This window comes from Oncorhynchus masou, chromosome 14, assembly GCF_036934945.1.
Source record: "Oncorhynchus masou masou isolate Uvic2021 chromosome 14, UVic_Omas_1.1, whole genome shotgun sequence".
Classification (NCBI taxonomy): Eukaryota; Metazoa; Chordata; class Actinopteri; order Salmoniformes; family Salmonidae; genus Oncorhynchus; species Oncorhynchus masou.
In genome coordinates this window covers 7,256,837-7,269,862 of record NC_088225.1, presented here as the reverse complement: position 1 = coordinate 7,269,862, position 13,026 = coordinate 7,256,837, and the positions used below count along the sequence as shown (strand labels likewise).

General features: G+C 41.3%; 1 protein-coding gene across 1 annotated transcript in view; it reads left to right on the top strand.

Annotated features, from left to right (window-relative positions):
• The first annotated feature begins 4,581 nt into the window (after nt 1-4,581).
• LOC135554070 (G patch domain-containing protein 8-like) overlaps nt 4,582-13,026 on the top strand; it is a 37,172-nt gene continuing 28,727 nt past the window's right edge. Inside the window, exon 1 of the mRNA XM_064986090.1 lies at nt 4,582-4,654. Within this exon, the coding sequence (XP_064842162.1) occupies nt 4,610-4,654 (45 nt within the window). The 5' untranslated portion in view covers nt 4,582-4,609. The remainder of the gene's footprint in view (nt 4,655-13,026) is intronic.

The window sequence follows — 13,026 nt, the reverse complement described above, 5'->3', positions numbered from 1 at the left end:
TCCCCCAACTGGCGGTCCAGTTTTACCCCCCCCCCCCCCCCATATTTGAGATTCTTCAAAGTAGCCACCCTTTGCCGTGATGACAGCTTTGCACACTCTTGGCATTCTCTCAACCAGCTTCATGAGGTAGTCACCTGGAATGCATTTCAATTAACAGGTGTGCCTTGTTAAAAGTGAATTTCTTTCCTTAATGCATTTGAGCCAATCAGTTGTGTTGTGACAAGGTAGGGGTGATATACAGAATATAGCCCTATTTGGTAAAATACCAAGTCCATATTATGGCAAGAACAGCTCAAATAATCAAAGATAAATGACAGTCCATCATTACATGGCGACATGGAGGTCAGTCAATGCAGAACATTTCAAGAACTTTGAAAGGTTCTTCAAGTGCAGTCGCAAAAACCATCAAGCACTATGATGACACTGGCTCTCATGAGAACCGCCAAAGGAAAGGAAGATCCAGAGTTACCTCTGCTGCAGAGGAGAGAAGAGAAGTTCATTAGAGTTACCAGCCTCAGAAATTGCAGCCCAAATGAATGCTTCGCAGAATTCAAGTAACAGACACATCTCAACATCAATTGTTCAGAGGATACTGCATGAATCAGGCCTTCGTGGTCGAATTTCTGCAAAGAAACCACTACTAAAGGACACCAATAATAAGAAGAGACTTGATTGAGCCAAGAAACACAAGCAATGGACATTAGACCTTTGGTGTGATGAGTCCAAATGTGAGATTTTTGGTTCCAATCACTGTGTCTTTGTGAGACGCAGAGTAGGTGAAAGGATAATCTCTGCATCTGTGGTTCCCACCGTGAAGCATGGAGGAGGAGGTGTGATGGTGTGGGTGTGCTTTGCTGGTGAAACTGTCTGTGATTTATTTAGAATTTAAGGCACACTTAACCAGCATGGCTACCACGGCATTCTACAGTTATACGCCATCCCATCCAGTTTGCGCTTAGTCCCACTATCATTTGTTTTTTTAACAGGACAATGACCCAACACACCTCCAGGCTGTGTAAGGGCTATTTGAACAAGAAGGAGTGCTGCATCAGATGACCTGGCCTCCACAATCACCCAACCCAATTGAGATGGTTTGGGATAAGTTGGACCGCAGAGTGAAGGAAAAGCAGCCAACAAATGCTCAGTATGTGTGGGAATTCTTTCAAGAATGTTGGAAATGCATTCCAGGTAAAACTGGTTGAGAGAATGCCAAGCGTGTGCAAAGCTGTCATCAAGGCAAAGGGTGGCTACTGAAGAATCTCAAATATGAAATATATTTTGATTTGTTTAACACTTTTTTGGTTACGACATGATAACCTATGTGTTATTTCATAGTTTTGATGTATTCACTATTATTCTACAATGTAGAAATAGTAAAAATAAAGAAAAACCCTTGAATGTGTAGGTGTGTCCAAACTTTTGACATGTGTTGTATATATTTATACATTTTTTGGTGTGTGGAATTTTCATTGTTGGACATAAAATGCTAAAAAAAAAAACACCAGGAAATTAGCTCTAAGTGCTTTTCATTTATAAAATCTGTTCAAAAGTATTTCCACACAAAATAGAGAAACATGAGGTGATCATAAACAAATGTAACCAATGTTTGAAATTATTATGTTTTAGTCAAACATAATTTTTGGGGCTTCTTGCGTTCAATTTGCAGTCTACAAATTATGTGTAGTTATGTTACGACCTCCGACCATCCGCTCAAGACGAAATCATCCCCAGGCTGAATGTAGTAGATGATCCCTGTCATATGCCTTGCCACCATGATATATAGGCCTAACTCCTTGATCACACCTACAGGTTCATTACGCAAAATGGTACGCAGCATCTGGAAATGTGTCCAATAAAAGGTCAACATTCACCTGCTACCATTTCTGTCAAACCCACGACCATACAGTTTCATGCATACATTCGATAAATCCAACGACACAGAACGTACTGCAACGGCCTCTGCAAGCCAAACGCAGCGTTCTATTGGAAATGAATGTATTTCTGGTGTACCAAAATGCAATGATGCTAACGCACCGATCACACCGACAGCATCATTGCATTTTGGTACACCAGAAGTACATTCATTTCCAATTGAATTTTTAATTTGCCTTACAGCATTGTGTTGGAGAGGCAGTTGCAGTGTGTTCTGTGTGGTGCATATGTTGGATTTATCAAACGTATGCGTCAAACTGTATGTGTATAATGCTTTGAACACACCGACAACATCGTTGAGCAAAACAGTAAGCAGCATCATCTGGATATTTATGCAACAAAAGTTCAACATTCACTTTCTGTTACCATTTCAGTCAAGCCGTCGATTGCATACAGTTTGACACATAGATTCCAATTTACGCACCACACCAAACGCACTACAACTGCCAATGCAACGCAATGTGGCAAGGCAAACACAGCATTTCATTGGAAATTAATGTAATTCTGGTGTACCAAAATGCGATGCTATCAGTGTGATCGAAGTGTAACTTAACAGAAATGGTAGGAGAAGGTGAATGTTGAACTTTTGTTGCACACATATCCAGATGATGCTGGTACCATTTAGCACAATGCCACTGTAGGTGTGATCAAGGGGTAAAATGGCACAGTGGCAGAATAAATTCAACACGTGTGTTTCATCACAAAACCAGAGTGCAACATCTTTCGGGTGAAGTCCACAAAGCATATTGCATGTAACAAACAGTTACATTACCTACAACATGGTCAGGCAAGTTAATGTTTCTGACATTTTTCTGACTACTAAATAACTATTGATTTAGAGCCATGGAGAGTTAGGCTACCACAATTAAGTCGCAAAGAAAACAGGAGCTGCCTCCACTATTCCAGCATCATTTCAACTTCAACATTTCAACATAATAAAATGATCTATGCGTGAAATGGCTGTGACAACTAAAAGATACCATAAACATTACACTACAGTCAATGTAAGCTAAATATGATGTGGTTGTCCATGGTACAGCAGATAAGAGTTGAGATTAATTAGTAATTGTCATGCTGGGTTTAAAGTAAAAACATATTTTCTCAGCTTTTTTCTCAGTCTATGTTGAGGAGGTCAGAGACCTGGCAGAGTGGTGCCAGGACAACAACCTCTCCCTCAACATTAGGCAAGACAAAGGAGTTTATCGTGGACTACAGGAAATGAAGGGCAGAACACACCTCATTCACATCGATGGGGCTGTAGTGGAACTGGCCGAGAGATTCAAGTTCCTCACGTCACCCCGCTCCTCCGCTCTCTCCACTGGCTTCCAGTTGAAGCTCGCATCCGCTACAAGACCATGGTGCTTGCCTACGGAGCTGTGAGGGGAACGGCACCGCAGTACCTCCAGGCTCTGATCAGGCCCTACACCCAAACAAGGGCACTGCGTTCATCCACCTCTGGCCTGCTCGCCTCCCTACCACTGAGGAAGTACAGTTCCCGCTCAGCCCAGTCAAAACTGTTTGCTGCTCTGGCCCCCCAATGGTGGAACAAACTCCCTCACGACGCCAGGACAGCGGAGTCAATCACCACCTTCCGGAGACACCTGAAACCCCACCTCTTCAAGGAATACCTAGGATAGGATAAAGCAATCCTTCTCACCCCCCCCCTTAAATGATTTAGATGCACTATTGTAAAGTGGCTGTTCCACTGATGTCAGAAGGTGAATTCACCAATTTGTAAGTCGCTCTGGATAAGAGCGTCTGCTAAATGACTTAAATGTAAATGTAAATGTTCCTCAGTGTCCACATCACTAAGGACCTATCATGGTCCAAACACACCAACACAGTCGTGAATAGGGCACGACAACGCCTCTTCTCCCTCGGGAGTCTGAAAAGATTTGACATGGGCCCTCAGATCCTCAAAATGTTCTACAGCTGCACCACTGAGAGCATCTTGACAGTCTGCATCACCGCTCACTCCCACATAACCTGTACACACAACTATATGTACATATCTACCTCAATTTCCTAGTATCCCTGCACATCGACTCGGTACTGGTAACCTATGTATATATCCAAGCTTCTGTATCATTGTGTATTTATTCATTGTGTTACTATTTGTTTTTGTTTTTTGTTGTTGTTGTAAGCATTTCACTGTTAGGTTACACCTGTTGTTTTTGAAGTGTGTGACAATTAAATGCTGTTTGATGTGTGGCCTTGGCGCTATTCAATGTATTGGCCACGAGATGGCATGGGAACCTAGCTTAATTATTATCCAGATGGAGCTTGTGGAAATGTGTAGTTTCCCATTGCGTTGTAATAACAAAGTAATAATGTCATGTATAGCTTACTGCTCTCTTTCGACCGCAGAAAGTAAAATAATAGATTATAAATACTAACAAAGTGTACATGATTGGTATATGTGTGGGATATAAATGTAGACTAAACCAAATGACATAGATTGTCATATGAGGGCGGCCGTTGCTGGTTTATGAACCATATGTTTGGGCACGCTTAATAACAATAAGTTACACTGTTATACACATTTGCAACATGTTTCAAAGTTTACGTCAATCAACGCATTTGCGAGTTACAATTGGACAGTTGCTTTGTTGGTAACTCAGTAGGCGTTTCTATGTCCAGCACTCAGAGAGACGAAAGAAGCTGCTGCGTACAGAAAATGGCTGACAGATTTTCTAGGTTCAACGAAGAACGTGATTTCCAGGTAATGTTAATAAAATATTTAGGAACTAAATACAATGTAGTATAAATAATATCACGATAATAACTGTGCACCTTAATAACACATTTTAAAATTAGTCAGGAATCTGTAGTTAGGTTCATAGCCTCGCACTATTCGAGAAGTCTGCAGGTATGCTAGCTAGGCTAGTTAGCAGCAACTTGATAGTCCAGTGTTCGACGAGTTGCATTGCTGTCGAGCTCGTCTTGGCCAGCGAGCAATGGATTGAACCAACAACTACCAATGCTAAGCACGTGCTTAGTGGATACAAATAATGTGTAATTTTGACAAAGTGAACCGAGTGACCTTGGGGAAATGAGCTAACTACATCGAGCTAGCTAAGGTTAGTTGGCTGGCTAGCTGTCACATTGTTGGTATGACAATGACGACAATGTACATTTTAGTCAATTAGCAGAGCGATTTGCAGTTCCTGCATTCATCTTAAGGTAGTTTAATAGGTGGGACAAACAGATCACAGTAACATTTTCCTCACGGTAACGTTAGCTATCAGCAAAGTCCGAGCTAGTAAGGGGGACACATGGGTTCTACTGTCCCGTAGCCACCATCCATGGAACTACATACCATACCTGGCTGTGCAACATTCGGGCGAGTTGAGAATATTATGTGTAATATTAGCGCTAACTACATGTATCGTTTGCAGCTAGTTAGCTACTGTAGCTAGCTACGCCGCTTGTTGGAGAATCCTGCACCCACAATGTATTCGCTTTTGTTATTTACTGGTAGGGTACACAAGGTTAGCGTATTCCCTTCTCATTTGCTCGACAATGCTGGGTGTGTTTTGCTTCTGTTCTGTTGATATCGGATTTACCAGTTAATTCAACTAGATCACGCATTTCTTGGCATGTTACCTCTAATGGGCTACAATTTTATAAGTGTATTGCTGGCAGAACCACAACACCAACTATTAACCTCAACATATGTAATGAATGTATTCAGATTAGTTGGTTTATTGCTTAGCCTGTCTGAAACCCAAGACAGGATGGGGTTGAGTTGGTGTCCTGTTCAGTTTCTGCCCTCGATTGACGTCACCCTTATAATCTGTTGGTCTTCCAGTGTGTAATTTCAGCCTCTGTTACAAGTGAATACATACAGTATTATGCATTTTAAAAAATGTCAGTTATTATTTTGTGGTCTTCAGCAATGTTACCTAAAATGTTTTTAGACTCTGAGCAAATTTCAGGTCTGCTGAGCGCCAACTTGAACTTTGTATGGGAAATTCCACAGAATTTTCACGTTTACTGTGAACACTGAGGCTGTACCTGATTTAAGTTACAATTTTAACAGTGGTAATGTAGGCTACTATGGCTATTTGATCATAATGTAGTCCTACCAGAGTGGCCTACCATAAAAAACAATGGAGAAAGTGTATCCCATAACATTTTTAACATGGAAATAGCTGTTCTGTCATTCAGCCTGCAGTAGCAGCCACTGTCTGGTGTTCAATGTAGCCCTTCATTCCATGAGACTTTTGAAAATAAATATACAAGGCTTGACATTAACCTGTTTATCCACTTGTGCTTCAGACAAGGAGGTGACTAAAACTGTTGTTTGATCTAAGAAACCACTTTATAAAATGCATTATTATTCTCATACCATTATTACAGATCATCAGACAAGTTATGCTACCCTCTGCCTATTGGCTACTTAGCATATTCAAGCCTGTCTCAAAATACAACAGTGCCCCTTTAAGGCGTAAATAAAGCTCTTTACTTGACTCAGGTTTCAAAGATGTCTAGAAATGTACACGTTTTATTCTCTTGTGGAAGCAGTCACTCCACTATTGCTGACTACAAATGACTGGGCTAATAACTAAAGGATATGAACAAAATGTGCACACGTGGCTACATGCAGCTCTAGCTTTGATCTCAAAACAAGCGCATCTACTCTCGACCCCTCATGCTGCAAACAAAGTCCAGTTCAAAGTAAATGGCACCGATCCATATGTAAATGGTCTAATTGCATATAGGCCTACTGCAGCTTTGATTGTTTATGCCGCACCGGTCTGTGTAGAGTACGGGCAGAGTAGTGTGTGTCAATGCAATAGAATCCTACTCCGATGCGTCCTGCCTACAACAAAATCTCTTGCATAGTTTGTTTTGTTTCGGTATTTTGCATTTAAAGTGGCTTGCATTGATTCGATCACATTTTCCACAGTAAAGGGAAATGTTGATAGTGTTAACAGGGAAAACTCTAGAACAGTGGTCACCAACCTATTCTGAGTCAAGATCATTTTCAGTTCAAATGCAACCTGTGATCTAACATGACTTAAAAAACGTAAACCCATGCAAAATTAACAAATTAAAAACTACTGTAGCAATGAGGTTTGTGCTGTAAGCTATAGGCCCAATACATTATCACAATACATTGCATTAAACACTATTATTACCTCGCTAACTAGCTAGCCATTTCACATCGGTTACACCAGCCTAATCTCAGGAGTTGATAGGCTTGAAGTCATAAACAGCAGAGCTGCTGGCAAAACGCACAAAAGTGCTGTTTGAATGAATGCTTTCGAGCCTGCTGGTGCCTACCATCGCTCAGTCAGACTGCTCTATCAAATCATAGACTTAGTTATAACATGATAACACACAGAAATACGAGCCTTAGGTCATTAATATGGTCAAATCCGAGACCTATCATCTCAAACAAGATGTTTATTCTTTCAGTGAAATACGGAACATTTCTAAAGTCTAAATATTCCTGTTACATTGCACAACCTTCAATGTAATGTCATAATTACGTAAAATTCTGGCAAATTACGCGGCCCAAACTGTTGCATATAGGCATTGATGTTTATGGTTAGGTACACCGCATCGATTATATGCAACGTTGCGTTGCAGGACACGCTAGATAAACTAGTAATATCATCAACCATGTGTAGTTAACTCATGATTATGATTGATTGATTGTTATTTATAAGATAGGTTTAATGCTAGCTAGCAACTTACCTTGGCTTCTACTGCATTCGCGTAACAGGCAGGCTCCTCGTGGAGTGCAATGTCATCAGGTGGTTAGAGCATTGGACTAGTTAACTGTAAGGTTGCAAGATTGAATCGCCCGAGCTGACAATGTAAAAATCTGTCGTTCTGCCCCTGAACGAGGCATTTAACCCACCGTTCCTAGGCCGTCATTGAAAATAAGAATGTGTTCTTAACTGACTTGCCGAGTTAAATAAAGATTAAATAAAGGTGTAAAAAAAACTTGGCCAAATTGGTGTCCAAAACTACCAATTTCCTATTGTTATGAAAACTTGAAATCGGCCCTAATTAATCGGCCATTCCGATTAATCGGTCGACCTCTAGAAAGGACAGTCATTATTTTCATATTGTGCAGAGGCCAAAGTGTTGCTCTGTCACTACCCTATAGTGAAGTCCACTACTAGGCTATATAAAGCAGGGCCATGGCTGTGTACTACCAGTTTATTGTACACTGCATAGTGTTTTCTGTTCATTGAGTTCTCATTGTCAGAGAGAGATTGTTTCCAAAGAGTCATGCCACAGTCTGTAATGCTCGCTAGTTACTAGGTCACAAGGTAATAGAACTCTGCAAATATAAAGTGTTCGTGATACAGAAAATGATTAAATGATGTGCTTTGATATAGACTGCGTTTACTTTCTTTATTGGCTGTGTCTGTGATGAATTATGTCTTGCCCTTCAGTCCTCCAATGACTGTCTGTGGCATACTTCCATCTCAAATACCTGCGGCCTATTTGGTGAATGAATGAATTTAGCTCAAGATGTCTCTTAAATATACATGCCAACACGTCTCTTTTGCAGGGTGCGAGAGAAGGTAGAGTTTGGGGGGTTGTCGCTGCAGGTTACGCTGCGCAATTGAATGTTGAACGTTTCCCCATTAACTCGCCTAAATCGTCCTGCTCTGCTCTCACATGCCCTTGCAAGCAAATCTAACCGTCTGCAAAAATGACACATCAGTCATGCCCCTGTCTCATGCTTGTTATGAAAAGCTGTTGTTTGTGTTTTATACGGGTTATTTTCTAATGTTCCTGAACCCAGCATAATTCTGCTCTCCTAGTGAGGCTTAGAAGACGTTGTGCTAACTGCCCTGTTTCATCCCTGTTTGTTTGTGTGTTTTTCTTTTCCCTGTCACTCACATCAATTATGGCGACGGGCCAGGCAGCATAGAGGACAGGACAAGACAGGGAAATGGACAGAGAATGACCGGGATGAGGTGTTTGAGAACTCTTTTGACCAGGGCCCTCCAATATTTTGAAGCATGAAAGCTACTTTTAACTAAATTAAATGTCACAGGAACTCATTTTTTCCAACGTTCAAATAGGCAGCTTCTTCTTCTCTTCTCCCCCCTTCTAGAATTCTTGCTACATCTTTGGTGTGTTTTGATATTTATAAGTCTGCGATCAATTTAGTTTTTTTTGTTTAAGCCATGTCTAACTTGACACATCCCTTGAGTGTTTTTAGCAGCCCATAAGTGAGATATTTTGACAGATGACACTAGGGGCTTATTTTTCTAAGTGATGGCAGCACCTATTTTTGGATGGAAAGTTTTTTTTATTTTTTATTCGCTTTTGGGTGCTCTTTAACACGGCCCTAATCCAAGACCTGATTGAATGATCCAAGATAAAATACCAGATAAAGAATGTACAACAGGGGAACAAGGAAATTACACAAGATTCTGTTTCCAAACGGTTAGTTACCTAGTGGTCAGCATGGTCGTCAGCTTCTCTGGACCAGAAACAGCACTTCAACATTATTATCTTCCTTTTAGTGTGGACAACCACTGGCCACTCTCATGGTTTCCACAGATCTGTCTCTGTGGCTGGGCATCCTGTGCAGCTGCCGTGGAGGGGGTGGGTTGGGACTAGGAGTGGCAGTACCAGCACACACGGTCTGTTGTGTGGCCTCAGGGCCCAGTGAAGACTGCTCCAGTCCAGATGTCCCCAGCATGCAGTCTGCCAGCCAGAGGCCCAATGAGGCCTCCTCACACCACGTTACCTCCTGTGAGGAGAGGAAGACAGAGGCGTGAGGTCGGCCCAGCCTCACGCACCCAGAGCCCTGCCAAGCCAGTCTGCTGCCGTGATTACTGCTCAGTCTCAAACTGTCGCAGTCAGTGTTCACACTCTGCTGCCTTCATTCCCTCTGGAGCATTCTGAATTTCCATGATCTATTGTCTCTCCAAACACTCTGGGTTTCCAAGAATTTGTGAACTATCTGCTCTCCTGGGTTCCATCATAGTGGGTTTCTCCGAGCTGTGCCCAGACACCCAGTCTGTTATTTTCTCCCATTAGAACAACACAACCTCAACACTATCTCCCTTGATGCAGTTGTTGGCTTGATTTCCCAGAGATAATGAGTGGTTCGAATTGTTCTTTTATGAATGTAGACCACAGAACAAGTGGTCTATCGTACCTCTAATACTCCCCTAACTGATCAGCTCTGTGGTGGTTGGATGGTATGGGATACTGGGATTATGGGCTTGAATGGTTCTGGTGAATACAGACCCCAGGGGAAAGTGAGGCTCTTATCATCTGCCTTCTCTCCAGCCGGAGATCATTCCTCACATGCTGCTGAGGCCAGCCTTTTCCCCTTTCAATGTTTTTTAATAGGGATGCACGACATATCGGTGAACGTATCGAAATCAGCCAATATTAGCTAAAAATGCCAACATCGGTATCGGCCGATGTCTAGTTTAACACCCGATGTGCAAAACCGATGTCAAAGCTGACGTGTGTACCCATGTAATGACGCCGCGTAAAAGTTTGCGCTATACATGCAACACAGCATTCCCAGACTAGCAGTCATTTGAAAGAGTAACAAAATTTCAGCGAGACAACTCAAAGGCGAAATCCATTGAAGCCAAGATAATGGAATTCATTGCCCGTGACAATCAATCGTTCTGTCGTTCGTGATGTTGGCTTTCGCCGACTGGTCGGGCACCAGTTAACACTACCAAGTGCACTATTTTTCAGTAATAACAACACTGCTATTAGCTTCACGACATGCATACATGGAACACCGTTTGGGTCTTTGCGTGTCAAAAAACATACAGTAGTACTGTCAAAGCTGTGCAAACAAGCAAACACCGGCCACAAACAATCTGTTTACAATACCACATTGGTAATAAAGCATCATTTGTTCGACCGCAACTTCTGGGGTAGCTAGCTTTAGCTTGGTTCCTAGCAAGCACCAATACAACCAGCATGCAAACAATGAGCAGTAGAAACTGCAGTCCTTTAAATTATTCTTAGCAATGATTTAGGAATCCTTGTGAGTAAGTATTAGCTAAATTGCCACTTGTTGTTCACCTATTGAAATTGTACTGCAGTTCATGAAAATAAATAGCTAGCAAGCTACTTAACCCTGTTGCCCAAAGCTAACGTTATAAGCAGCCAGCTAGCTTATGTGCTGTGATGCTAGCCACAATAAGGATTAGGCACAATAGTGGAATTAGCGGTTTGCCTTCAAATTAAAAGTATGTAATTGACAGTGATGCAAATGAATATAACTAGTAGAATTATGCAGTACTTTTATTTTGAAGGCTAACCGCAAAGTCCACACTTGTGGCTAATCCTTATTGTGGCTAGCTTCACATAGATGGGTCAACCACTATTAATCAAGTAAGAACTGTCTTATAAAAGGGTTCTTTCAGATGACACCTATCCTATATAGTTGGCTAGCTATAGCAATTGAAACAGATTGTCGTTTTTGCTATGTTTTTGGGGAAGAACATTGTTTGCATCCATGAGCTAACTAGCTTTTTTTTAATGACCAGCACTGCAGGTGCACGAGACAACTTTACCAGCATCATAGCATACGTATAGATGAATTGTTGTGACATATGAAATGCGAGTGATAGTGTAATCAATGTGTAATAACTACGTAAAAAATTAATGAACGCGTTAAATTATTATGTGACATGCAGGCATATTCAGGTCCTGATTGGTCAACAAGCTTATTTGACACCGTTAAGTAGTATGTTTTGACTCGCGAAGACCCAAGTGGTTGAGAATGAAACGACTGTACAAATGAACAACGAAACAGCACAGCAAGTAAGTGAAAGAAATAGGTTTTGATTATGTTTGCAGCTAACCGATCGCTGCAGCTGTACATAGTCCATCTGTAAATAGCCCACCCAATCTATTTACCTCATCCCCATACTGTTTTTATTTTATTTACTTTTCTGCTCTTTTGCACACCAGTATCTCTACTTGCACATCATCATCATCTGCTCATTTATCACTCCAGTGTTAATCTGCTAAATTGTAATTATTCACTCCTATGGCCTATTTATTGCCTACCTCCTCATGCCTTTTGCACACACTGTATATAGACTTTCTTTTTCTACCGTGTCATTGATTTGTTTATTGTGTTATTGGCTTGTTTATTGTTTACTCCATGTGTAACTCTGTGTTGTTGTCTGTGTCGCACTGCTTTGCTTTATCTTGGCCAGGTCGCAGTGGCAAATGAGAACTTGTTCTCAAGTAGCCTACCTGGTTAAATAAAGGTTAAATAAAAAATAATGGGGACGTAAATGGCAACAAAATAACTTTTTGGTGTGTGTGTGTAACCTTTATTTAACTAGGCAAGTCAGTTAAGAACAAGTTGTTATTTACAATGACAGCCTACCCCGGCCAAACCCGGACAACGCTGGGCCAATTGTGCGACTCCCTATGGGACTCCCAGTCACGACCGGATGTGATACAGCCTGGATTCGAACCAGGGACTCTAGTGACACCTCTTGCACTGAGATGCAGTGCCTTGGACTGCTGCGTCCGTGTGTGTGTGTTAACTATTTAACTGTACTAGAATGCTTAAAAGGCTGCAAAAATGTTAAATATTGGTTATCGGTATCTGTTTTTTTGGCAAGGAAATTATCAGGTATCGGCCAAAAATGTCATCGGTGCCTCACTACTTTTTAAAACTCTTGTTAGATGATGATTTTAGAAAGTAACGTTGTGTGTGCATGAGCTTGTATGTTACACTACTTAGTAGGTCTGGGAATTGCCAGGGACCTTCCGATATGATATTTAGCCTAGGTGCAGTTACAATATGTATCGTTATTCTCATGATTCTATATGTATTGCGATTTGATACTGTTTTTATTATTATTGTTTTACTGGAGTTTTGGTATCTACAATTGTAAATACGATGTATTGTCAAAAGTAATATCAAAATATGTAACTATGGAGTTACAACTGTCATCAGTCCAGGATACCCAGTATACTCAGTATTCTCCAGGTGTATCTCTCCTGGTCTACACGAGAGCTCGCTGCCAAGCAACACTGCACATGGAACACCCAGAGATTAACTAACTTCAGCCTGTGTACACAGACATAGTCTCATCCCACCCATCTCATAGA